At 40.9% G+C, this 27368-nt stretch overlaps 1 protein-coding gene and 2 long non-coding RNA genes across 4 annotated transcripts; 2 read left to right on the top strand and 1 right to left on the bottom strand.

Annotated features, from left to right (window-relative positions):
• Positions 1–2297: 2297 nt before the first annotated feature.
• On the bottom strand, positions 2298–22670 carry SEC22A (SEC22 homolog A, vesicle trafficking protein). Of its 2 annotated transcripts, none has more exons than XM_033162740.1 (7): positions 22508–22670; positions 12710–12913; positions 10263–10426; positions 9072–9266; positions 6636–6754; positions 4118–4183; positions 2298–2865 (listed from the first exon to the last, which is right to left on the bottom strand). In XM_033162740.1, exons 2-7 carry the CDS (start codon positions 12889–12891, stop codon positions 2665–2667), a joined length of 927 nt encoding a protein of 308 aa, XP_033018631.1. In that variant the 5' UTR covers positions 12892–12913; positions 22508–22670; the 3' UTR covers positions 2298–2664. The 2 variants fall into 2 exon arrangements, with proteins under 2 accessions (XP_033018631.1, XP_033018641.1); XM_033162750.1 differs by having other exon boundaries at positions 2298–2712.
• LOC117054205 lies at positions 2865–5411 on the top strand. The gene is made up of 2 exons (XR_004427461.1): positions 2865–2988; positions 5153–5411. It is a non-coding gene; the product is annotated as an uncharacterized LOC117054205 (long non-coding RNA).
• Positions 22671–24306: 1636 nt separating the features above from the next.
• Positions 24307–25890, top strand: LOC117061225. Its single transcript, XR_004428053.1, has 2 exons — positions 24307–24394; positions 25612–25890. It is a non-coding gene; the product is annotated as an uncharacterized LOC117061225 (long non-coding RNA).
• Positions 25891–27368: the final 1478 nt, after the last annotated feature.

The following is a 27368-nucleotide window of genomic DNA, read 5'->3' as shown; positions in this document are numbered from 1 at the left end:
TTTGTGTAACGTTATTAATGTTTGGGTCTGCAACAAACATACCGTATATACTTGAGTATAAGTCGACCCAAATATAAGCCGAGGCACCTAATTTCCCTACAAAAATGTGGGAAAGCTTATTGACTCAAGTATAAGCCGGTTCGCCTTTGCCACTGTGGTAGAGGAGGAACGAGCAGCCCAAAGCAGCCCTTCGGGCTGCTCCTTCCTCTTCCTCCTTTGCTGCTGTGGAGCTCACCCCGTCACAGGGTTTCGAACAACCATTCTTCTGATCAGCAAGCCCTAGGGCTCTGTGGTTTAACTCACAGCGCAATGTTCCCTTGTGTTATACAGAGAAGGCTGGGATCCTGTCCTGTTTAAGCAGGAGCCAGGGAAAGTGAGCACCTGTGGGGTTTTAATACTTCCTTAACTGATAGGCTTTCTGCCTTCTGGGGTCTAAAGTTTGCATTTATGTGAGCAGTTCAGGAATGGAACAAGCTGCCAGTGGAGAGTAAAGAACCACCGTTCTTGTACACTTCTTAAGGAATGGTTGACTTGAGTATAAGCCGAGGGCAGCTTTTAAAGCACAAAATGTGTGCTGAAAAACTAGGCTTATACTCAAGTATATACGGTACTTGGGCTACTTCACACATTACTTGCATGTGGTTTCAAAATAATGCCAGACCTCCAGATCTAGGGCCTGATCTGCCTCTACTCCCCACCATAAGCTTCATCCATTTTGGCAGCAGTGGCAGAAAGATAAAAAATAGAAATAGCACTACAGCGGGTAGAGCTCACCACTCTGATGTGGGTGCAAATCTCCCCAGCAATCATTTGATGAGCAGGGAGAGGGTGAGTAACCCTTCCTCTGCTGATCTATGTAGATGAGGGAGCTCCTTTATGTGCATGCAATCATTTTGGGTGGCCACTGTCCAGAGGTTAGTCAAGGGTGAAAATTGCCACTGGGACAAAAACAGTCAGCCATTTCTGGGGTACAGTATCTAATTCAAGGGCAGGGGTGTTCCAAGTAGTGTGGGAGTACTGTAGTCTCTGCTCACTCAGCATTGTCCTACAAAATAATGCTTTAGAAGTTATTGTAGTGCATAAAGCAGCTTAGGATTTATAGTAAAACTAAGACTAGACAATCTTGCCTACTGAAAAAAAACTACTGCTTTTGTGTAGGTGACATCTTACAATTAAGACTAGGAGGATCATAAAACATTAAAGATGTGGTAGGTAGGACAATATAACTTCAGTCTGGCATTGTCGCTTTCTTGCTAGAATCTCTACAGAAAGTTTCACACTGAAAGCTTGTGCCCTAGATCAGTGGGAGTAGATTGTAGAGTTTATTAATGCAAGTATAAACATAGAACCAGGCTTCTCTTGAATCTTAAGTTTGTCTCTGGGAGAAAAAGCTTCATCATCTTATGACTGATGTACATTTAGAATGGCAGTGGATGCTGACAGTACAGATCTCTTTAACCCCAGCTGCTAAAACCCTCACACACCCTGAACAACTTTTATCTGGACGTGAGGAAACTTTTGCAACTACCTTCATTGCGAAAGCATTTTGTTCTCACAAGCTGCTTCTTAACATACAGGATGCAATGCAATCCGCAACACTTAAGCAGATGTACTTTTCTCATTAGGGTGAGATTAGTAGGGTTTATCCAGTGATAATTCTCAAATGAGGGAGGCTCATTGACTCAGCAAAGGTGGCCACCAATGGAATAGGGATGGAACAAGGTGTTTTTTTCCAATCTCCCTCACTGCAGCTCACCCAAAATCTGCTCCAGAGGGTTAGAGGAGGGTAGAAATTAATAACCATCACCTTCCCTCATTGGTCTGCTGATGGCAGGCTCTTTTGGTTCACTGTAGGCTTCTGTCAGGTTGCTCACCTACAATTGATCTGTTGTCCACAATCAGTAACCAGAACAGTTTTTTCTTAGACAATTAAATTGAAATTAGTAGAAGTTCGGCTCTTTCCTAGATGAGGCTAGTCAACTTCTTTTCATCCTTCAAGTATTAGAGAAAAGGATGGAAGATAACATGTGATTGCTATTGGGGCTGGGGGAGAGAGAGGTCACTTTCCAAATTTCTTTCAAAGCAAATTATACAGAAAAAGTTGGGGAGGGGTAGAAACAAAGCAATTCAGAATTAGCACTGCACTAGATGGTAGGCCTTTGGGGCCCATGAACTAATCCCCATGAACAGATGGTTCTGGGTTAGATTTTAATTAAGGAAAACGCAGACACACACCATTAAACTTATGTGCATCCAATAATCTCGCATTTAGAAATTCATTCATATTGAACAGTTCGTTAATATGCAACACCATCCTTTTATTTCAGACTTTTCTACTATCTCACAAAGGCAAACCTGGTATGGGACTGAAGGAATCACTTGATATGCAGAACAAGGTCCTTGCCATTTTCATACTTCTGGATGTGGAATTTTCATGCTGCCCCTCCAAACTTCTCACTTTGCCCTTGAGGTACATTCTCCTGCACAGGGTTTTCACTTGTCCTGCAACAGGGTCCCGAACCATTTCCAGCTCTTCTTTGAAGAATTTCTCTGTCATTAATGCCCTAGACTATGGGAAGCATCTGTCTTGCAGAAAAGTGTTTCATTCCTGAGAGGAATACTGCTTGGATCAAGTTTGCCTTGAGACTTGCTGGAGGACAACCATCACACATTGTAATCAGGGGCCTTCCCTTGTGGCTGCCTCAATCGGATCTGTAATGTTGAAAAAGCGCTCACAGTCACATGAAAAAAGATCTGCCAGAGGTTGCGTAGTTCATAGAGATACATGTTGCATAGGCAGATTAAGCCAAAACTTAGGAAGGATTTGATGTTCCGCCAGCCTGTGCAATACACAAACAGATAGCACTGCAAAGGGAAAAAAAGGCACAAGGATGTAAGTAACCTGTTTAATTTTCTTATATTTCTATAGCAAGCGGCATCCAGCTAATGTGCCAAGAGACTCCTTTCATACCTTTCCACTCAACAAAGGTACAGGTAAGAAGGGGAGTGCAAATGTTACCTCCACAGTGTGAGCTCCCTTGACAAAAGCTATGGCTTTCAATTTAAATCTACCAATTGCTGTGGCATTTTAGTATCTAATCAAATTTCTCTGAATACCATTGCCCAAAATTTGTGCACTCTAGTACAACCCTACCATAGGTGGATGTACGATCCAATTTCTGAACATCTGCCCTGGCCCCCTGCATCTTGGAGATGCAGTTGAAGTCTACACAAGAGTCTTCTATGAGTCATACGAATCTTGTATAACCCTTTAAAAATAATAAATATTTAAAATAAATAAAATACCACAGCAGCTGAAAGTAAGCTGTCTGTTACCAGCTATTTTGATTAAATATTACCTGAAGCAACAAATATCTCCACTAAGATGATACAATATGCTCTCTCAGGAAAGTTAGCATAATCTTAATGAAAATACAGAAATTTTCAGCAGGCCTGTGCAGAGGGTGTGGGTGGCCAGGTACTCCACCAGGGACCAGGTGCTTTTTTGTTTGAGTTTATAACTTGATTCTGACAATACTCTCACGCTGAGCCTCGGACAAGCTCTGCATGCTAAGAAATCTTAACCAAAAAATGCAGGCATCATTCTGTCCCATAAATTCCAGAATAAAAGCCCAGTTTGATTTGTGATATTATGAGATAGCATCTGTGGGGAGGGGCAGAACACATGTTTCATATGCAGAAATTGCCAGAAAGACCCTGGAAAATCAGGGCCAATCTGTGGATACGTTGACTAATGGTCTGATTTGGTATAAGGCAGCTCCATATTTTCAAACAGCTCCACATTAGGCCCAACCACTTTCAGTTTTCCCTGCCCAAAATTCAGATACTTATCTATTGTGACAATGTGGGGGAGTCAAGCCTCTGTTGCAATCCACCAGCTACGTACTTTGTAGACTTCAATGCAGATGTCCAGAAAGACTAAACTAGAGTTGCAGTACAGTTCACCCACTATCACCAGAACTCAGAAGGAAACTTTGAAATACATCTATTTACACTCATTTAATTTTGGACTCACAAGGTATGATACAACATACCCTAAGTCAGAAATGGATTACAACTTTTTAAAAAATTATTTAGACTTGTAGGAAGATCCTACCTGATATAAACAAGCTGCTGTGCCAAGGAAAAAGGCAATAACATAGCTGAGGTCCTCTCTGTCGTTCTGGGGGAAAAATTGGTGTCTTATTTAGTAACTGAAGTTGCACAACTGGTCCCAGTGTCAGCCAAGCAGCTAGCACTTAGGTCAGGCACCCCCAAACTTGGCCCTCCAGCTGTTTGGGACTACAACTCCCATCATCCCTAGCTAATAGGACCAGTGGTCAGGGATGATGGGAATTGTAGTCCCAAAACAGCTGGAGTTGGGGATGCCTGTCTTAGGTCATGATAAATGCGAGGCAGTAAAACACATTTAACTGCATTGCTTAAGTAATAATAGCAAAATAGGTATGTCTTACATTCATTTAGCAAAAATCAATATTGCCATCTGTTCACAATCTAATTAATGTTATTCTGCATTTACTGAAATTGGTATCGGGAATATTCCCGCTGGACCACTTTTTTCCAATGTGCAACAGCTATCCTTGGGGACAAACTAAAACATTTTAAGAGCAAAAGGGGTACATGGGTGAAAAGTGCTAAACTCCCCCCCCCAGCCATTTTTTTTAATCTCCCTGCAGCCTGTTTCCCCCCCCCCTCCCCCCCGAGTCTTGATTTTTCTCTAGCCAGACTAAGTAGAAACACTTGGAAATTAAAATTCAGGAAACAGACTATGAAGAGGTAAGCTGGTGTAGGACCTTAGCATCTCTCACAAATGTGCCCCCTTTTCTCTTAAAACAAGCAAAATGTCCAGCCCATTTTCAGCAATAGCCACAGATCAACATTTAAAGAGACTGATCTGCTGCTATCACATGCATCCACTAGATGGTGCTCAGCTCCTACAAAGTAAAAAGTAAACGGGAAATGAAGAAAACCCACAAAGCAGTATTTACACAGATGGCAGCTAAATATTATGTAATATACTTTCCTTAAGTTGTAATATCTAACAGTTGTATGAACAGGAGCTTTGGATCTGGGAGATATGGGTTCCATTTTTTGCTCCACAATGGATTTTGGTTTGTTTCTCACACTACAGAAAACCTGACTTCCCAGAACATGTGTGCACGTAACAAAAGCAACTGTTACACACAAGCGGCACAGTATTTCTTAACTCAAATATGAGTTCCTTATGAGAAAATGAAAAGACAACGATGGCTGTTGAAGATCGCTTTCAGAAGGAAGAACAAGACTATTCTAAAGACTAGAATTGCATGCAAAGCAGAAGGTTCTTCAATTATAATGGGGAAGGTGTAATTTCTAACTGTAATCCATGGCAATTATAGAGTACAAGTCAATATAACTTTATGTTATATGCTTAGTGGAATATTGAAAATGAAACAAGACCTCAAGGACATCTCATTGTTATAACCGTTGCATGGGTAGTAATAACATTCATATATACTTTAGTATTATATTATAATTTAGTATCCTGAGCCAGAAGAGAAATCCAGAATAGTCTGTGTATAGTTCAAAATGACTTTTTAAAAGTGTATTTTAAATTTCGCTGAAAACATTTACGTTTGAACTGAAAAGAAAAAGTGATGCAATTCATCTGAAATGGGACATGGAGCTGATAACTCCATAAGGGCCAGCTGCAAATTCCTGCATTGCAGGGGGTTGGCCTAGAATCCTCTGAGTCCCTTCCAACTCTATGATTCTAGGAGCTCCCAATGTTTAGTGCAGGTCCTCCAAAACATTTTCCCAGAGTGGAGAACATAGGAAAGAACAGTTTTAACTGGTGCATCCAGAGCTTTAGCTGGATTGCTGTAAGTGAACAGTAGAACTTCCCAGATCCTTCTCTCATCATCATTCTATGATCCTCTCAATACAGAGAGTATTTGCAGCAATCCTGTGTTCTAAAGGGATTTACTGAGAGAAGGTACTGCATCATGGATTTCCCCGATGCGAGAGAACAGTTCACTGGCCATGTGGATCAACATCCCCACAGAAAGCTGCTTGTCCCCAAACAACCTGTCACCTGATTCAGTGCTATCACCACCGAGAGCTTCCTCCACCACCAGCAATGAATGTCATTGACACCCACTGCAGGCAGGCAAACCATGTAAATGGCCCAGAAATGATGGGGTGGTCAGAAACACACCAGAGAAAACCTACTTCTGTTGTAAAGTTTAATAACTAGACTAACTCAAAGAATCTTATTAAAGTCTACATGTGAAACATTCTGGATTTCTCTTCTGGCTCAGCTTCCCTACAAAAAAAAGCTAGCCTGTCACAGGTCTGAAACATGTCAGTAACAGAAAGATATATCGCTCCCACCAGCTGAGATGTCAAACAGCTTAGCTCAGAAGGACAAACCCAACCTGCAGGCCATAGTTGCCAACCCTCTGTGGGAAAAGAGGGTTTTCTCCTTATCCAAACAATATTTAGAGAGTGATTTAACTCTACCACTTATTGCAAGAGCATTTAAAAAAAATAAAATTGATAGGCATGTCTTCCAAGACTGGGCTTTTGTTTTACCCTGCTACAAAGTCACAAAGTCATAAACATGGCTACAGTACCTGCAGAAGACTCTCTATAGCATGAAAACCACGAATTAAATTCAAAGCCCCACATAAAAGGCTGAGTAGAAAGGAAACGATCCCTGACAGAGTCACAGGTTCCAGTCGCTGGTGAGGGGCTGGAAGGCAGAGGGGAAAAAACACATCAATATTTAAAGATGTGTTAATGTTTGGGCCAAAAATGTTAATTGCTATTTTTCAGTGTCTTCCCTGCTCAAGATTCTGTAACTTAAATGAGAAAATACTCATAAGCTTAAGAGACTCCCTTTTCATTTATTTTGAACTGAGTACTTCCTTACAGAATATATAACAGCAAGCTGAAGAAGCATAACTTCTTGGAGCACATTGGAAAAAATATATTTTGCATGAGGAAAAAAATGAAACTCTCCAAGGCCTGGTTAAAAATAGTTGTGAAACTAATGCAGTGTTTTTCAACCTTTTTTGGGCAAAGGCACACTTGTTTCATGAAAAAAATCACGAGGCACACCACCATTAGAAAATGTTTAAAAATTTAACTCTGTGCCTATATTGACTATATATAAAGTAATTCTCTTGAATAGGAATCAAATAAACACAATTTTTCCCACGGCACACCAGGCAACATCTCGCGGCACACTAGTGTGCCGCGGAACAGTGGTTGAAAAACACTGAACTAATGCACCAAGTTCTTCAGTATTAGGCTTGGATTGTGGGAGCACAGCTGTAAAATCTCCAAAATGCAGAACTAAAGTCTCACCCTTGAAATAGGGCTCTCAGAGTTTGCTTTTCTGCTCTACTAATGAATAAGTTACAGCTCTTAAAGAATGATTTATAGCCGACCCTAAACATGCTTACTCAGAAGTAGGGGCTCAATGGTACTCTTACTTGCAAGTAAGTGCACAAAAGTTGGCAACCTGATCCTTTTGCATATTTTTAATTGAAAGCAATGTGGAATATTACAAAAATGAAAAGTAATATACCCATAATTGGTATTCTAGGAGATAATGAATGGGGGTCCATTCATCTCCTAAAAGTCTTCCAAAAACTATTGTCAGTTTATCCTTCTCCAACACTTTTAGCCCCTTAATCAGACACTCCTTTGTTACTCACAAGGAAGTCCAATTGATCCTAATGGACTTCCTCCCAAGTAAGTGTACATAGGCTTAGTGCCTTAGTGCATTTGCTAAATGGGGCACTGTGAAGCAGAAGGAGATGTAGGTTAAGTATGAAAACTTCTAGCTTCACTGGCAAATCCACAAAGGGGCCCACTGCAGAATTCTCTTACAAACTATACTGATGCTAAAAGATGCGGAGGAGGATGCTGAAACTAAGCATTTATGCAGACATTCATCGGTGCTGCAGGAGAGCCAACGGTACACACAAATGTCTGCCAATTCATAGTGAATGTGTGTACAAGCAGTTACTGTGCTATTCCGCAACAAGTGACAGAAAATGAATATGAAAAAACAGGGCAAAATCCACAGTAGTCTAGGCAACACAGAGGGAGTGACAATGAGGTTACTGAACCATATTTAAATCATTCTGTTTAAATCAGTGAAGTGTAAAGGTGCCAACAATGAAGTTAATGAGCTGGAACATTAATATTGAGATGGGTGTCATTCCATGTTGTTTGCATTGAACAGCTGCAGCAGAAAAAGGCTCTACAAAGCAGTTCATAAAGTCAGAGAAAGCACAGCAGCGACAAAGGGAATTTCTCCAGAAGAAGAAAAGTAGACTGTGTGAGCATCACTGTTTCCAAACTCTGGAAGGAACACACTAATCTGTGCACAGCTTAGCTGTTGTTTGGAAGAAACCTGTTTTTTTAAAAAATACAGATTTCTAGTCTACATTTATTTTACTCTAAAACAAACATGTCAGAATAAACAGAATACATGAGACAACAATTTCCATCAAACCTCAGTGAGCTTCACAGTTAAATAGAGACTGGCTTCCTCTCTACATTCATGCCCAACATTCTAATCCAGAATCACATATTCTAGAGACAAGTGAAATTTTGCAGTGGCTTTTTACTTATATTCACAAATTCAAACTTGTTGATTATTACAAGAGTGGAATAATATGGTGAAGCCATTAGCAAGACCTCAGATTTAGCAAAATTTTAGGATCAAATTAGACATGTCATTTGACCTTGAGGGGAACAATTGGACCTTTCCTCCCACTGCAAACTGAAGGTGCTGTGTTGTGGGTGGGATAAATTCTAATCAGGAAAGCAGCAGGGGCAAAGGGTTAAAGTACTCCTCTCTCCATGCCACAGTCCTGATCCGGAATAGGCCCATTGCAATGGCCATTTATTTTATTTTATTTAAAGACAGGCACACAAGGCTAAACAACAAGAATGACATCTAGTTTGGTCCCAAGATTTACAAGACTGGTGTAAGCAAATTGCTCCAGTTTTGAACCTTCCAAGCAAAATTATGTTTAAGGAAACAAACTCACCTGTAGATATTTTCCCAGTACCTTTGTATTCTGGAAGAGGTACATGTGGATACCCATTGGCTGAACCCAATTCAGACAAGGAAATTTGATAAGGTGGTCTCAGCCTGATTTCCGTCTGCATGTCAGCAAGGTTTATCTTTGTCGACAGAGACCGTGGGTTGTTATATCTCTGCTTGGTTCTCTGAATGAAATTATCTGTGTAAAATTAAAACAAAACCCCCTTAGACATATGTTAATAAAATCATCTGAGACCCCATGGCTTTATGGGCAATATAAGTCTCTGAAACACATTTAAATTCATTATTTGGAATTCTTACATCCATTGTGGAAGGTTTTAATACTGTTGCTACTTTATAACTAATATATCATGGGCTAATTAATTTTGCAGCACCAAAAAATTAAGCGCTAGGAATCTAATTATGAATAAACTAATGACTCATGCACTGACAAGCCTGAAAGTAAGGCTAATATAATTAATGAATTGCATTTTGTTTAGCTTTTCATGCAATTCAGAATATATTCTTACAAAATAAAACAAGAGCTTGTTCTGACAACAAGCCTGTTTTACTTCGACACACATAATATGAGAATTAACAGCATCCATAATGATGAACTTTCTTTCCCAACAAAAGCATACTACTATTCATACATAAGAGCAAAATACGTGCTTAAAGGGGAAAGCCCACAGGCTTCTCCATTTTCTTAGGGCATCTGGAATCTAAGAGATTGGGGGAATCCCCAGCACAGCACACAGGGGGAAGAGAGGTGGGACTGTTGCATCTAGCAAGCTGAAATGCTTGCATACAGAACATATCTCATACATAATACAACAATGTGATTCCACCCAAAAAATCCTTCCTGGTTGCGGCATCACCTCTGGCTCCCTTCTTAGGAAGACATACCTAAACCCACCGCTTCAAAATATCATTAAACAGGTGAAAGTTCTTTTTGTGTGTGTAAGGTGCTGGAAGAATGGGCTGTATATCACAGTAAAGGTTTGTGACTCAAACAATGGTTATGTTTAGATTTTATGCTAATTTTATTGTGTTGGCTGATTAATAAAAAAAAAAGCTTTTTGTAAGCCACCTTGAACACTTTGGGGTGGAGAGATATGTTACAGTTATACACACACACACACACACACACACACATATTCTAAAACAAGTCCATAAAGTGGTGAATCCCCTTTACCAAACTCAATGAAACAGTATGGTCTAACAGCTGTATTTGTCTTCATCATGTTGTATGTGGTGATGAACTCCTTTTGAAGCTCATCCAGGAAGCAGAAGGCCAGGACACTGGGGTAATTTTCAGTGCAGAGCATCATGTAACTCACTCCCAAGGAACTAATAAAACTACAAAACAAAACAAAAACATTTTAAAATGCGTTTAACATTTCAGAATTAAATTCATGCATCTACAGCTTGACTAGAGCAGCTCTCTGTGCTGTAAGAACAAGAAAAATGACTCTGAGTGTAATGAATGCATCAATATTCATGAGAAATTGTAACATTGTTTTCAAGAGGAAAAGGTCCCAGGTGTGTACCACCACAAGTAAAAGCAGAAGAGTATGGGAATTTTTCCTCTCTAAAGTGGGAAGGAGGAAACAGATCAAAGAGGGCAAGTGACCTTCCCCTCTTTAACCTCTGAATGTTTTAATTATTGGTTGTGCATAAAAGGACATCTTCATTCCAAAACCCAAAACAAAAAAGCTCTTCAGAATTATCTTTATGAGCCATAGAATGAAATCCTGCCCTAGCCAATTATGCTGCTTCGTCTGTATTCAGTGATGGCATTAAAGGAACTCATCAGAAGCTGGAAAACTCCCCAGATCTAATTGAAATTCTGGCATATGCTTACACTCTTTATTTATTAAACATTCTGTTAAAACACTGCATTAGTTCATCATTCCTTGTGCAATTCAAAACAATAATTCTAGGACAATTTTAGGTACATACTGTACATATGACACTTTAAAAATAATTAGACTGATCTACTGATCTACTAACACCAGAGATTTATCAAGAGTACTTAGGAAGGTTTGTTTACAGAGGTCAGTGCCAGAAATGTACACATCAGATAATAATACGAATTATCTAATTTTGAACTGTGAATATTGATTCTCTCCCCCACCCCATTTGCATCAACTTACAAATAATTTGTTCTCCGTTTGGTCTAGGGCCCACTTAATTATTAAGATCATGAAACACACACACACACTGCAGCACGCACTCAAACACATTTCAAATAAACCATTCCAAAGTATGGTTTTGGTACAAGAAAAATGAAGGCAATGAGAAAGGCTTGACATTTATGTTTTCATCTTAAAGATACACATGGTTTTATGGCTGCTGTACACTGCTTTAATTTAATCCAGATAAACATAGTCCATCTAGGTGTGCATAAGGTATGCTGGGTTTTTCTACAACCTATTGGACAAAAAGAAAAAGCACTGCCAATAAACTCATGGTCTTAGACACAAAATATATTGAAGTCTGTAGGAAAATGAAAGAAAAACTATAGGCAAGAGTGACCCAACACTCTCAGCAGGTGAAGTCCCAACTGATATGCTTCAAAAACTAAAGGTAAACAACCAATGGAACAAAATGGCATAATGTGCTATGACATCACACTACTGCTCCCACCATGTGTTCACAGCATATTTTACCCCATTAGATTAATTTCATAAACAATTCAAAGGAAAAGCATCTCTGTTTCCAGAAGGGTGGTCCAAGGCTTGGCTGCCTATGATATACTAGGGTTTATGTCAGACCAGTATATCAAGATATTCACTTGATTTGCCTTCTGATTACTCTGCCCTTATATGCCTGAAGGAGTGTCTCCACCCACATAGTTCAGCCTGGACACTGAGATCTAGCACCAAGGGCCTTCTGGTGGTTCCCTCACTGCAAGAAGTGAAGCAACAAGGAACCAGGCAGAGGGCCTTCTCGGTAGTGGCTCCACCCTGTGAAATGCTCTCCCATCAGATGTCAAGGAGATGAGTAATTATATATCTTTTAGGAGACATCTGAAGGCAGCTCTTTAAGGTTTTATGTTTTCCTATGTGCTGGAAGCCACCCAGAGGGGCTGGGACAACCCAGTCAGATAGGCAGGATGCAAAAAATATTATTATTATTATGCAATACTGAAACTATTTATTGTACTGTATTTATAACAATTAAAATTTCACTACAATTAAAAACTGGGGAGCATTGAAGAGCTACATAAAACAGATTTTCCTCTCCCCACAAAAATGGGGATACAGACAGACAAATTTAAAATAACTAGAAGACTGGCAGAAGAAAAATGTCTTAACCTCTTGTTTTAAAGATATCAGAGATGGGGCCAGTCTAACCATCTTTGGAAGGGTGTTCCACAGTTGAGATGCTGACACCAAAAAGACCCTGTCTCATGGCAGTGGAATGCAAAACAGGATCTCTGAGGATGACCACAATTTATGTGCATATATATATGAGGAATGAAGCAGTTGTATGAAAATACATCATCACTTAAAGCTAACCTAGTTTTCCCCCAAAAGCAAATAGTTGTTTCACTCCCTATTATAGCAGCCAGCAGTTGTATATGAAACAAGATAAAATGCTGTGGCATAGAATAGACAAATCCCAAATAAAACTTACTTTAGGTTATACAGTCCTGCATGAAGTGTGCATCTATCAGGAAGCTGAGAAAGTCTTTTTGCAATACTTTTGAAGTATTTTTGGCACTCCTGCACACCAATGTTTTGCTCATAATCGGTAGAAGCAGATAGAGGGAGTCCATCTCTCACACGGACCACCGAGGCAGACAAGATCATGGACATTGCCAGCAGGCACAAGGAAAATCTGAAACGGAACATACATATAGAGTTTGATTTACCTTTGCTTTCATTCACTACATTTCCAGTAAGTGCATCTTGGGGTTCTAGTAAAATCCCTGGTTCAACCCCTGAGAATATCCCTTCTGAAACTCTTGGAGTGCCACAACCAGACAGTGTACTGTACACAAAACTGAGCTAGCTGGATCTGACTTCCTATGCACCTAATCCTATTTCTTATATTCACATGGCATTTAGCAAACCATCATAAAAATAATTCTGTCACCACAACTAGGGAAAGAAGAGCAGTCACACATTGTTCCAAACACAAAACTGCATCACCACTGAAATATATAAGTGGGCCCTGCAACAAAATGTTGTAAAGTGTTTCTGTACAATATTCCAGGCAGCCATTGCCTCATCCAGGCTATTCCATTCTGTTTCACCCACTTTTCCATTCACTCACCCAATGAGTGACCACTAAGCATACTCAGCCTTAACTGAACTGTTTTGTGGAGACCAAATGTTCCCTAAGAATTTTTTGCTAAATACTTTTGTATGTCTGTAAACATTGGGGTTCTTCTGAACATGCTGGTGCCTTCCTCCTGTTTCGCAGTGTCTTTGCTTTGGCTGTCATCCTGCTTGCATTCATTTGTAATTCCTGCAACAAAATATTGCAGTGTGGAGTGCTCTTGTTCAGAGTTCTAGCCAGCCAATCAATCAAGGCCTTTCCCAGAACAGTCCATTCCATTTCCCCTCCTCACTAGTTTGCATTCCCCACTTCCAGCAGTCAACCAGCATTGCATGGTACACTGAGCATGCTCAGTCCTCAATGAGCTGACTTAGCCTCCCTCCTTTAAACACAGAGCCTGCCAATACCTTCCTCTTTTGCTTTTGGGGGGCTACATAAGTTGGAGAATGAGTTTGCTCTTAGCATCTGGGATTATTTGACTCTATAATATGTGGAAAACAGGAAGAGCTTATTAAAACATTCATAATGCAGAAGGTATCTCTAGTAATAACTCATAGCAGGCATTTAAAATGCCTACTAGGCAGTCTTTTTGTAAAATATCCCAAACTGTAATTAAGAAACACTCAAGTTTCTCTTTAAAGTACTCATAAAACTAGGAGAGCATTGTGAAACTTACCAAACAGAATGCTTTTGGTCTACAGACTCCCACAATTCCACTTGGGCACCACCCTCAAGTCAGTCAACCTGGAGAGCTGGGCAAGGATTATCACAGTTTGTGAATTGTGATCTGCACTGCTTCCCAGCTCCAGGGTGGCATGCTGTTCCCTGAAGATGCTACGAGTACATTAAAGCAGCAACACTCAACCACATGTACATTTCTCTTTTCCCTTGGGAAAGGCCAGTGGGTGGAAAAGGGATGTCAGCTGAAAAAAGGTGGCAGGAGAATGATAGGCAGGGAGTGGGCAACTAATTTTTTTGACATAGCTGCTAAGCCAGCCCAAAATTGTAGATCAGATGCAAATATGTCACTTATTCAATGAATACCACAGTCCTTACTCCTGCCTGCCCAATTTTTTATGCATAGCAGTACAAAACACTGCCCTAAGAATGAATAGTAGCAAGTTACTTTTAAATGCCATTAATGGAACGAAGCCACGTTTAGCTCAAACCACAGCTCACGAACCCACTTTTAACAATGGTTAGTGCCAAACCAGTTTGAAACCATGGTTAGAAACATATTTGCCGATTGCAGTTTGATATAGTACAGATGTAACATGGGTTAGCTCTGAAAATGAAAGGGAGAGGGAAATTCACATCCAAGAAGAGAAAGTTGTGTCTGAACCTGTGGGCCACACATGAATTCTTAACATTATGAATGATTAAGAAGCATTATGAATGCGCCAGCTCAAGTGTTTTTGTCAGCTTTTTTAAAAAGAAAACAATGGTTGCACATGGAAAGAGATGCAACTGGAAGTACCAGTGTATCCATTACTCGAAAACAAACTAAAGAAAATCCTCACAACACTAAACAGATTCACATAATCCATGCTTAAAGTATGGAAGGAGAAAGCAGGTAAAGTGCCTCCAACCCCATTAATCTCCCTGGCCACCACCCACTATTCCACCATGCAGCCCACAGCTTCCAAACAGAAACATGGCAAGTCAAAGGCTTACACAGCCTAACAGACTTCTACAAAAATGACAAACCCATACTAACACAAAAAATAAAGGGAAAACTAGGTGCCCCCTAGTTTGTATACCCTGGCTGACCCAACACCAACTGCACACCTTCTTAAATAACCCAGCAGTCAAAGCACTCTGAACACCTTCGATAAACTTCTAATAATAGAGGGACACAGCAAGGGGATGGTATTCACAATATACAAACTACTACTCAATACCCTACAAAACTGTGTTCAAAACTCTGTTTAAACTATGGTCTAAACCACTCTAAGTCCATCTCAGCCAAAAGACAAGAACTGACTTTGCAACTAATTTATAGATGGTACCTAACACCTCGGAAGCTGGCACTGATACACCCAGGAACCTCACCTAAATGCTGGAGAGGTTGCACCACTACAGGCACATACATCCACATGTGGTGAGATTGTCCCAAAATTCAACCCTTGTGGACATCAGTCCTACAAGAAATATGCAAAATACAGAACAGGTATTAGAAGGCACTCCAGAATTGGTCCTATTTGAATATATTCCAAGACAAAACACAAATTCACAGGAAAAAGAACTCGTAAGCCACCTAATATGGTCTGAAGCACAACATCAAAAAAACTAAGATCATGGCCACTGGTCCTATCACCTCCTGGCAAATAGAAGGGGAACAAATGGAGGCAGTGAGAAATTTCACTTTCTTGGGTTCCATGATCACTGCAGATGGTGACAGCAGTCACGAAATTAGAAGACGCCTGCTTCTTGGGAGAAAAGCAATCACAAACCTAGACAGCATCTTAAAAAGCAGAGACATCACCTTGCCGACAAAGGTCCGTATAGTTAAAGCTATGGTTTTCCCAGTAGTAATGTACGGAAGTGAGAGCTGGACCATCAAGAAGGCTGATCGCCGAAGAATTGATGCTTTTGAATTATGGTGCTGGAGGAGACTCTTGAGAGTCCCATGGACTGCAAGAAGATCAAACCTATCCATTCTTAAGAAATCAGCCCTGATTGCTCACTAGAAGGACAGATCCTGAAGTTGAGGCTCCAGTACTTTGGCCACCTCATGAGAGAGAAGACTCCCTAGAAAAGACCCTGATGTTGGGAAAGATGGAGGGCACAAGGAGAAGGGGACAACAGAGGACGAGATGGTTGGACAGTGTTCTCGAAGCTACTAACGTGAGTTTGGCCAAACTGCGAGAGGCAGTGAAGGATAGGTGTGCCTGGCGTGCTCTGGTCCATGGGGTCACGAAGAGTCGGACACGACTGAACTGAACAACAACACAACAAGCCACCTACTCTCAGCAACTAGGAGCATCATAACTACAGGTAGACACTGGAGGAAACTGTCAAGAGTAAATATCAACCACTGGTACCAAACTGTATAGGAAACAGCCCTACTAGAAAAGCTAACAAAAAAACTAAACTAACACAGGGACAAACAAAAGAAGATGCCTTCACCCTGGTATGGCTCCCCTTTATTACATATACAGCCCCAGAAGACTACAACATAACACCCCCCCCCAACAGCATACAAATCGAGGTGGCTAATCTGACCCAACAAACGCCACCCCCTCACACACAGAAACAAAACTCACTGCAATCAAGTAAATGCAACCAAGCATTATCTGGGCTCTCCAACCTCTCCCACCACCAACAAACAAAAACAAACAAACAAAGAACCTATCCTCACAAGGCTGGCACAAAACTCTATGCATACACTAAGCAAAAAAATAAAATAAAAAATCACTACCCCACTTCTTTTCCCCCTACTCTCCCCCCATCCTCACAATCTTTTAAGACAGCAGTGTCTCATACTGAATGTAACTGACCTGTAGAAAGGACTCTATGAATTGAAAACAGAGACATTGTATGTACCCTTGTTAACCATGAAAATCCTTTAATAAAAACTATTTTTAAAAGGCAATGTAATGATGTGTTCTGTAAGACACTAGAACTAGACTAGTTTTGTTCATGAGGCTAAAATAGTTTAACTGCACATCTGTCAGTTTAAATGGCCTGTAATTCACAGATGCAACATGTGTTCCAACAGTCACTTACAAGATTGCATACAGTATAAATAAATTTCCTACAATAAAAAGTCCATGAGTTCAGTCTTAATACTATTCTACCTAGAAAGAAATTTATCCTTTCCTTATCCAAATTTCCATAAATCAAAATTAATCTTACACGAGAAAACAAAGTATAATTCTGGTGACCTTATTATATAATGCAATTTCTGTTATTTTGAAACAATTCTGCAACATATAAAGCCAGTACAGAATCTCTTTTTCTCTCAGCAGGTTTTTGTATTTTAGGACCAGAGATACAAAACAAAAAACAAAAAAATCCCAAATACTAGGGAACTGGAGGTGGTTAGAGCTTCACAGGTCTAGATCTATTTTTAAAAAATCTTCCCTAAATCCTGGATAAACAGCATTCATTTCCTTTGAACTCCTATTTATGCAAAGGCAAATTAGTCACTCTTCCAAAAGATAAGCCTCCCTAAAACCTGCAAGCTGTTTTCCATGCATTACCAGATGATAGTAGCACAAAGCTGTATTTAGCTACAGCCCTATCTCATATCATTAGTCAAAGGGGTTCTAAACGAAACAGTGTTCATACCTCATTGCATGATATAAAATGTGCTTGTGGATTAAATTTGCCTGTGAGCTGCTCCTCTGTTATGTATATCATTTTAGAATGCTATTATCCTGTTATCTTCATCCTTACATCTTGCACTTTTAGAAATACTCTGGTTGCTTCCAGATGAACTGTTTATTGAGCATTTATCCTTATTAATATGCACAAAGATTGTGGGGAGGTTAGATGATGTTGGCTACTTACCGAGCATTCATTTTGATTAATATACGGGGTAGTTACATGACACTGCATCAAGCAATCATCATTCCCCACTTTCCGGTGCATCCAATCACTTTCCTTATCATGAAATCTCTGATTTGGGGGAAAGAGTGGGTTTGTTGTGCAAGAGTCCTCATCAACTTGAATTGCATGAGTTGGATTTGCCAGTGTGTGAAATAATAGCAACAGTTTAAAAAGCTCCCTCTGAGACCGACTACCATATGCGCTGCTACCCACATGTAGAGCTCCTACGTGTATAATCATCCCTGTTTTTTTCTATGGGGAAGGCAGCTCCACTCCTCAAGAGAGTGAGGACATCTTCGCAGGCTGCAGCATTCCATATTTGCTTTGGAGCACCACTCCTCAATCACTTGGTCAGTTTCCTTGGCTTTACACCTCCAAATGTGTGGCTAAATTGGCCTCTGCTCAGGGATAAACTAGGCTAAAATCTTAAAATGTACTAACCATCCACTTGGGAGGGGACTGAAAATCACTGGGATCACAGCAGATGTGGAGCATGCTCCATATGTGCTCTCTGCATTAGGACAAAGCTCCCCAAGTGCCAATGGGAACTTTACAGGTTTTCCTGAAATTATTTCCATTGTAACTACAACGAGGCAGGAAATGGGTAAACTCTCCCTCCACACCTCCTCCATCCCAATATTTATCAGTCATCCAGCCAGCTGCTAATAGCATTTTCTAAAAATCTGAATGTTAAAGGCAAAGACTGCCATATCTAGTTTGCCCCTCAGAAAATGAAATGTGCACAGCAAAGCGTTGAAGAAGCATTGCAAGTTGGTTCAGAGTACATATTGGGACAGAAGAGGGTCCGGAAATATATATATAAATGAGTGGTGGGAGACCCTAAAAGTTAAGCTGTCAGTAATCTTACAGAAATATATTTTGGTGAAAATATTTAGTACTCACCGACAATGTCTATAAATTACTATCACAGTGTTGTCTAACACTCTAATGGTAGCGAAATAAGTTCAAAGCAAGATGAAAGAAAGGTGGGTTTTGCAGACTGTTGGGGGACATGTATGTAAGAACAAAAAACTTATTGGTCACACATTCTCCCTAGTGAGCCTACTCCCTAGTGAGCATGTTTAGGATTATGCTTAAAGGTTTTCTGAAACAACTATTCCTGAAAGAAAAGGGCACTGTTGCAGTTATACTTTTATTTGCAAAATACTGGAAAACTAAGGAGACAATTTCTTTTTTCCATCTCTGAAAGAATGGTATAGAAAATTATGGGGCAAAGAAATCATGAATAAAATTACATAATATATTTTCGTGTTAGGAAAGAGAAACAAAATTGATGTTTGGAGAAGAATGGAAATGGCTTAGAAACTGCTGGAACGCTGAACAAGGTATTATTAAGCAAAATCCCTTTCCTTATTATAAGGTTTCTCCTTTAGTTTCCTTATGTTTATGTTTTAATTATTATTTTTTCCTATTTAAATTTGAGATGTGTATGAATACATCCTTTTAAAAACTTTTGGCTTTCTCAGAAACATACCGGTAATAAATAAAGTAATAGGATGCATTTAAAATAATATTGTGGATAGACAGCCTGTATTATGGTACATAGTGAAGGCAGTAAATCATGTGTCAATACTGGCAGATATTACAGTTGTCTGGCTAACATTTTATTATGTTGTTCTTCATAAGCCCACATAGGCAAGTAAAATGGCTGAAATCTGTTATTTAATAATGTGTTCAGTTGTGCTGACTGGCAGTCCTTTCAGCAACCTAAAAGGGGCTTGCATTAACAATGGACTGTTATTTTATTTTTCATTATTTACAATAAAATAGGCTTGTAATCAGCCACTTACCTGTTTGCCTCATGGTGATTAAGGGTTGACTCCAAGGTCCAGCTGAATCTCCATTGCTTTGAAGCTATAACCACAAATGCAGCTGCCATAGCTCTGAACCATATTTTCACTAGGCTATGCTCACGTTTCCAGTCTCAATACCCATATCTTGAAAGGTGGAAGACAGCCCCATACTTTAAAGCAATGATAGGGAACCTGTAACTTACTATCCAGATGTTGCTGGACTAGAACTACAGTGGTCCCTGACTGGCTGAGGCTCATGGGAGCTGGCATCCAACAGCATATAGAGGGCTATAGGTTTCCTACCTCTGAGCAACACCAAAGCTAAGATCATATGCACACTTACCTATGAGCAAGTCCCACCTAGAAGTCAGCCATTGTATTGCCAATACAAGTTGGAGCCTGGATATCTGAAGGAGCATTTGCTTTCATATAGACCTACTTGTTTGTTAAGATCATCAAAGGAGGCTCTCCTAATGGTGTCACCACTAGCTGTGGCACAGAATGCGACAACCTAAGCAAGGGCCTTTCTTGTGGTTGTATCTGTTCCACAGAACCACCTCTGCCCTTAAATATGCCTGGTGCAGATTGTGTTGGATTTCAACACCTGCTTCATACTTAGCTCTTTACCTCAACCTTTGCTGACTATTATTATTATTATTATTATTATTATTATTATTATTATTTCATTTTAATAACCGCTTGCTACGTAAGGACTTCCTAAGCAACTTACAAAATTCTAAGAGCATAAACATAAAGCAGAGCATAAAAGAAGGAAAAGTAAGAATACATAACAATTAAAGAACCCTATATTTCATAAACCACAGAGCCTAGGACTTGCCAATCAGAAGGTCGGCGGTTCGAATCCGCTCCTGCTCCTGCCAACCTAGCAGTTCGAAAGCACGTCAAAGTGCAAGTAGATAAATAGGTACCGCTCCGACGGGTAAACAGCATTTCCGTGCGCTGCTGTGGTTCGCCAGAAGCGGCTTAGTCATGCTGGCCACATGACCCGGAAGCTGTACACCGGCTCCCTGGGTCAGTAAAGCGAGATGAGCGCCACAACCCCAGAGTCGTCTGCGACTGGACCTAATGGTCAGGGGTCCCTTTACCTTTATATTCTATAAATCAGACCCAGCTTGAAATAGTATTTATTGCTGGCTGCAATGGGTATAATTTTATAATGGTTTTAATATGTATTGTATCCTATTGTATTTTGTGAACCGCTCTGGTTTTACTTAGCTGAAGACCAACATACAAATACAGTGGTACCTCTGGTTACGAACGGGATCCATTCCGGAGCCCCGTTCGTAACCTGCGACGTCCGTATCATGAAGTGCCTCGTCTGCGCATGTGCGTGACGTGATTTGGCGCTTCTGCGCATGCACGTGACATCACTGCAAGCTTCTGTGTATGCGCAACGAACCCGGAAGTAACCCGTTCCGTTATTTCTGGGTCACCACGGTACATATCCCGAACGTATGCATCCCACAGTGTACGTAACACGAGGTATGACTGTAGCTTTAAATAAACTAACAAACTTAGCAAACTAAGAGGAATACACTTGTAGCTTTTTGAGTTTAAACTGCAGAACAATGTTACCATATGAAGAGAGTTGTATTAATGTAACCTCAGGGATACACAGCTCAGAGTACCATATGGCCAAATCAGTAATTACCACAGTATTATTACATTCATTAAGCAATAACAGCATGCTCAAGAAGCTGAGGCCTAACCCACAGTGGTAATGACGAACTTCCTGGCATGTCCACTCAGGATGTGGTGGACTTTCCTTCATTTCAGGTTTTCCAACAGAGGCTGGATGGACATGCATTAGGGATTCTTTAGCTGCAATTCCTGCATTGCAGGGGGTTGGACTAAATGACCTTAACTCTGCAGTTCTGTAATTCTATGATTCTACTGTACCTTTACTAACCACTTAATAACTTTCCACAGCCATACCCACAACAATTGCCCTAAAATGTAACAGCACACCCACCCACCCTAAATCATATTAAGGAAGGCTGAGGGAAGGATTCTCTCACCCCCTTTTATTTCAATAAATCATAAAGCAACAAATAGTCTCATTAAATCCCCACTGGAAGCACCCTGCTTGGAAGGGCAAGGGGGGAAAACCAAAGGGCACCCTTCTTTTCCACAAATACCAAGAGGCCTCGCACGCAGAATGCAATTTTTAATGGTAGGCCTAAAATCCTAAATATACATCCGTTCCCAAAGCTCATTATGCGAGAGCACTTCCTTCTCCAAATCCTGCCCAATATGCCTTTTGCCAAAACCCTAGAGGGGGATATGCGAATCGCAAACACACACCTACATTAGCTCAGGTATTTTAGGACAGAGTCACTCCCTTCCCCCCCCCCCCTTGCCCTCTGAATTGCTGCATGGCGGGCAAAACATCCAACAGGTGTGGCTGCAGCGTTTCCCTCCCATTCCCACCCCTACAGAGAAAACTTCCCCTGGTGAACTTCCACCTCGTCAAGGGGCTCTCTAGGCACAGAAACGCCACAAGTTAAGACAAAGCAGCAGCAGTAGCAACTGGAGGCCACAGAGGTCCCCTCCCAGGTCTCGAGGAACGCAGCTGTGGGGACGTCCCTGGGCCACTGCGCCCTGGGGAGGGAGCCCTGTGCCTGCTCCCTCCTCCACAGGAAGGGCGCACCTTCGCCCTGGCCCACAAGGAAAGGGTCCGCGCTCCTATGGGCAAGGTGGCTCAGTTGCTAGGCAACCACTCGGGGCTGCAGCGAGCGCGCAGAGAGGGAATCGGAATTACCTTGCTTAATCGACCCGGCAGCATCCGTAGCCGGACCGCGGCTCCACAGCCTCGCGCATAGCGTTCTTGGGCGTCTTGACACGTCACACTCAACAGCGCTCGATTGTAGAATCCGACGTCACATGACGCCGCGTAAAAGTCGCCATTGCTGTGCTGGGGTAAGGAAGGGAAGGCGTAGCTTAAGCCGCCATTGCTTTGTGGGGATATGGCTTCCGGAGCAGCCATTGGTTTGCGGAGTCACGGGTGTGGTCTGAATCTGCCCTATGGGAATAATAGTGGAACGGCGCAATACTGCTCAGAGGTAAAATCCTGCTGAATTCAGCGGGGCTTGCTCCCAAGTTAAGTGGTGCCGCTGGCTAATTAAATTGCCTTTTAAAACAAAAAGAAAAACAAAACAACCCGCCCGAGAATCTGTATAATCGAAACCATGATTTTGGGAGTTGGAACAAAAACGGTACACCTGGATTTGAAACTAGGAGGGATATTTAATTGGTGATAATCGTATTGTCTTTATTAGGGACTAGCGCCTTTTGAGATTTCGGGATTTGCATGGCAATTGTAAATCGAAAGATCCCCAAAGAAGTAAATAAACTACTGTATACAATTAACTGGATATTGATTAGTACTTTCTAAATAGTTAAATATAACTTGAGGTGTGCACAGTGGTATATGAAATATTTTAAAAAATAAATAGTAATTTACCTAGAAATGAGCAGATAATGTCATTTTTAATAAACTTTAATGCCCACTCAAAAATGCCTTTAAACCAACAGCTAACTCCTAACATCTTAATTATCTTTGAATAATTGACACTGGTGAAATGAGCCAAGATGGTTCCATTCATAAACTTCCTGCAATCTACCGGTATGTAATGACATGTCTTCCTCCAACACTGTGTTCTCAAAATATTGTCTGTGGAAATGAGGGCAAGTGGCCTTTAAAGGTATGCTAGGACCCCAAATGAAGGCTGCACATCTATCCTTCATTCTAAGTGTGTGGAGACAGGAAAGGAAAGCTATTCTGTATATGCTCCAGAAGTACTCTCTATATTTATATCCATGGCTATACATGGACAAGTCTATGGGGCCAAAGCCAATACTATCTGCAATAGATTATTTCCCCTACCCCACTGCAGTGATAGTCCCTTTCAATACTGTTTGATAGTTATTATATTAGCTTTATATTTGCTGAGCCTCTAGGGTAATATATAAACATAGGCCCAATTTTATTTTATTTTTAAAACATGACTTAGAAACTTCTCTTTATAAATCTGAGGGTATCTCCACAAATCTAAAAGGCCTAACAGTCTGATTAAGGGTTACTACGCACAGTGCAGCCAGGTTCAGCTACAACAGGATGATTTTTCCTTAAGGAAAAGGTAAACAAAACCTGATGAATACTCATCCACAGCGGCCTCACAATTCAAGTTACAGGTATCTGGATGCACATTTAGGCTGCAATCCTAAATGCACTTGCTGCAGAGTAAGTCCCACTGAACATTCTGGACTTACTTCCAAGTAAGCATCCAAGGGTTATCAGAGATGGCTCATTCCCACCTGCTTTTTATCCTTTTTTGTGATAATTCCCCAAGTAAAATTCAAAGACAGTGGTAGGATTTCCCTATATAATACACGGTGAGAACAGCACAACCTAAGGATGAAATGTATGGACAATACATTTATTCAAATATTTTCAATATGTCCCTGTTTGTATTGATTTTCTGTACATGTTTGTATTGCTTTCAAAGAAGAGGAGTGTACAACCTGCAGAAAAATTGACAAACTGCAGGTTCCTGTTGGGGAGGAGGAAGGGCAGCCTTTGCCAGCATTGCCCTCTTTTAAGAATAAAAACTACATATGTGCTGCTATGATAAGAGTGATATAGCAGGTGAGCGCTCAACATTATACTACAAAAGTCTCCCTGAAAGAAGAGAATCTTTGAGATGCATGTGCAGTTTAAGGCAATTAGCTCTATAAACACATCATGTATGTCATGATTTTGTATGTCTTTTAAAAGTCAAAAGCATAAAATTTTGCTAAATTGTGTTTTTGCTGTTTAAACATGCTTTTTATATATAACAAGCATCTTTAAAGTAATATTCCTCCAAAATGTCTGCATTTTGCATACAGAAGAGGAACCACAGGAAAATAATCAGTCCATTGATATATATATATTTAAATATCATGAGAAACTCATTATTTTATGGTGTATAATCTGTTATTGTCAAACATCGAAACTGCTGCTCAGCACCATTGAAGTCAGTGGGAAATTTGCCAGCAACATCAATGTGATTTTACCCTTTGGTTTCTCACAGACGCATCATATGAGCCTAGCACCTTCTATATCAGGGGTCAGCAACCTTTTTCAGCCGTGTGCTGGTCCACCATCCCTCAGACCATGTGGTGGGCTGGACTATATTTGGGGGGGGGGATAAATGAATTCCTGAAAACCCAGAGATGCATTTTAAATAAAAGGACACATTCTACTCATGTAAAAACATGCTGATTCCTGGACTGTCCACAGGCCGGATTGAGAAGGCGATTGGGCCTTAGGTTGCCTACCCCTGTTCTATATAAACCAAGCAACCAGATATTTAGGGTGGTTAAATGTGCCAAATACACCCAGAATTGATTATTTGGCAACAGCCTCGCAGGTGAACTATGCACTGGATCAAGCAGGATCGGCAGTAGTTGTGCCCACACTCTGGGATGGTGACTGGATCCTTGAAATAATCCAGGCAGATGGGAGCAAGTGGCTTCATCACGGAGAAGAAGCTGGATGTGACCCCCAGAAGCGGCCATGACTCCCTTGCACGGACTCAGCTTTCAGCTACTGGGAGGTTCCTTTCCTGGAAATCAGGAAACTATGCAGACCTTTTTATTCTGAATGGAACAGATCTGACCAAAGATCACAGTTTAAAATGGAAACTGTTTTACCACTGATTATGATTGTTGTGAATTCCTCATCTCTAATATGGAGCTATTTGCTTGTTTGTAAATGCCTAGAATATTTTTTCTTTAAACATATAAATTTCATATATAATCATCTTTGGAAGAGAAGTCTGAGAATCTGTACTAATTACAGTGATGGTTTTTCTTATACAGACAGTTGTCCTTGGGGAGTGGAGTTCGACCCACCTAATACATCTCACAAAGGCCGACAAACATCTTCAGATCTCAGTAACTCCCCATCATAACTTAGCTGCACTAGATTTGAACTGACAACTTTGAAGAAGGATTCTCCATATCCAATTACCCAGGTCCCTGATGAGCTCCATGTTTATCTGAAAGCTTTGCCTTCTGAAGGATTTCTTCCCTCCCAACTTCAGCTGGGTTGCAGCTTGCCTGCACTCCCTTCTATCAAATAAAACTTTTATTCCATTACTCCTCATCTCATTTCTGGCCTTTTTGCTCTCACAGGAGACCGTTGCCTGCTTAATTTCTCCCTCCATCTAAATTAGTGTTTGGCCATGTAATTGAATATATTTAATTGTAGAAGGAATTTTGGCTATTTGCTGATTATATTAAAGGACTGAGAGCTACATTCAGTTCACCAAGCTAGGCTGAGCTAGAGTTGAACCCTGGGGACCCCGGATGGCTGTCAACAACACAGACAAAGCCCTTCAAGGTTCTGCTTCCTGCCCTGTTACAAAAGAGGAAGGCAGCTGCCATTAGGCTGGACTGTCAGGAAAATAAGTCTCAACAGGGGCTGGCTTTCCTCCCTCAAGGGCAGGCAACAGGAATGGAAGGGAAAGGCCAGTCACATGCCCATAGAAGAATGGAGTAAAACTCCCTGCTACACAAGTCTCCTGCCTTCACCTAGAGCCAATGTAGTGCCCTCCAGGTGTTGTCAGACTCTAGCCCGACCATTAGGCTGTGCTGTCTAAGGCTGATGGGAGTTGGAGTTCATAGGGCTACAACAGGCATAGGTAAACTTGGCCTTCCAGATGTTTTAGGACTACAACTCCCATCATCCCTAGCTAACAGGATCAGAGAACTCAGACGTTCTATTCCCCTTTCAGCACCCTTAACACTTCCCAGTATCCTTTGGGGAAAGCCATGACTGTTTAAAGAGCTACAATACTATTTTCTATATATGGTGCGGATGTGGCCCTAGAGTCTCAAAGTAATGAGAGGAGACAGGCATTTTGATTTTAAAATAATTATAATTTTTAAAAATGAAACACATATGTGACAAAGAAAACAGGAAAGGCCAGGGGTGAAATTCAACACTGAGCTCTTCCAAGCGTTCAATTTGCCCAAGCATTTCAGCTTTCCAAACAGAAAAATACACCTTTGTCCCATGTTCTGCTTTGGGGGTTTTCCTGATGCCCTACCAGCTAATTTTGGGGGTGCAGGTGGGGGGTGCAAGGGAGGAAAGGGAAGGCCCAGCTGAGCAAGTGGGTGTTCTCACGCAAAGCTTCCACTTACAGGACTGGTGAGGTAAATCCCACCCATGGTGCTTTTTTATTTCTTTTTAGAAAAGTGGTACTATTTTATTACCCACTCAGACTTTAAAAAACCAGTTTTTTAAAAATACAAGAAGAGAAGAAGAAGAGGAGTTTGGATTTGATATCCCGCTTTTCACTACCCAAAGGAGTCTCAAAGCAGCTAACATTCTCCTTTCCCTTCCTCCCCCACAACAAACACTGTGAGGTGAGTGGGGCTGAGAGACTTCCAAGAAGTGTGACTAGCCCAAGGTCACCCAGCAGCTGCATGTGGAGGAGCGGAGACACGAACCCGGTTCCCCAGATTACGAGTCTACCACTCTTAACCACTACACCACACTGGCTACAAAATCATTTATGCACATAGGATCATTGTCAAATGAGAAAGGGAGAAGGGGAATAGCTAAAAAGAAA

The sequence above is a fragment of the Lacerta agilis genome, chromosome 1, assembly GCF_009819535.1.
Source record: "Lacerta agilis isolate rLacAgi1 chromosome 1, rLacAgi1.pri, whole genome shotgun sequence".
Lineage (NCBI taxonomy): Eukaryota > Metazoa > Chordata > Lepidosauria > Squamata > Lacertidae > Lacerta > Lacerta agilis.
The sequence above is the reverse complement of the archived record's forward strand: the minus strand, read 5'-3'. Positions and strand labels throughout refer to the sequence as shown.

Excerpts from the sequence above, each read along its gene's own strand:
- SEC22A (XM_033162740.1), bottom strand. The coding sequence starts at position 12,891 with ATGTCCATGATCTTGTCTGCCTCGGTGGTCCGTGTGAGAGATGGACTC. Across the intron at positions 6,755-9,071 it reads TACTGGGAAAATATCTACAG|CCCCTCACCAGCGACTGGAA; the intron begins GTGAGTTTGTTT and ends TCTGCCTTCCAG. Across the intron at positions 4,184-6,635 it reads CTATAGAGAGTCTTCTGCAG|AACGACAGAGAGGACCTCAG; the intron begins GTACTGTAGCCA and ends TTTTTCCCCCAG.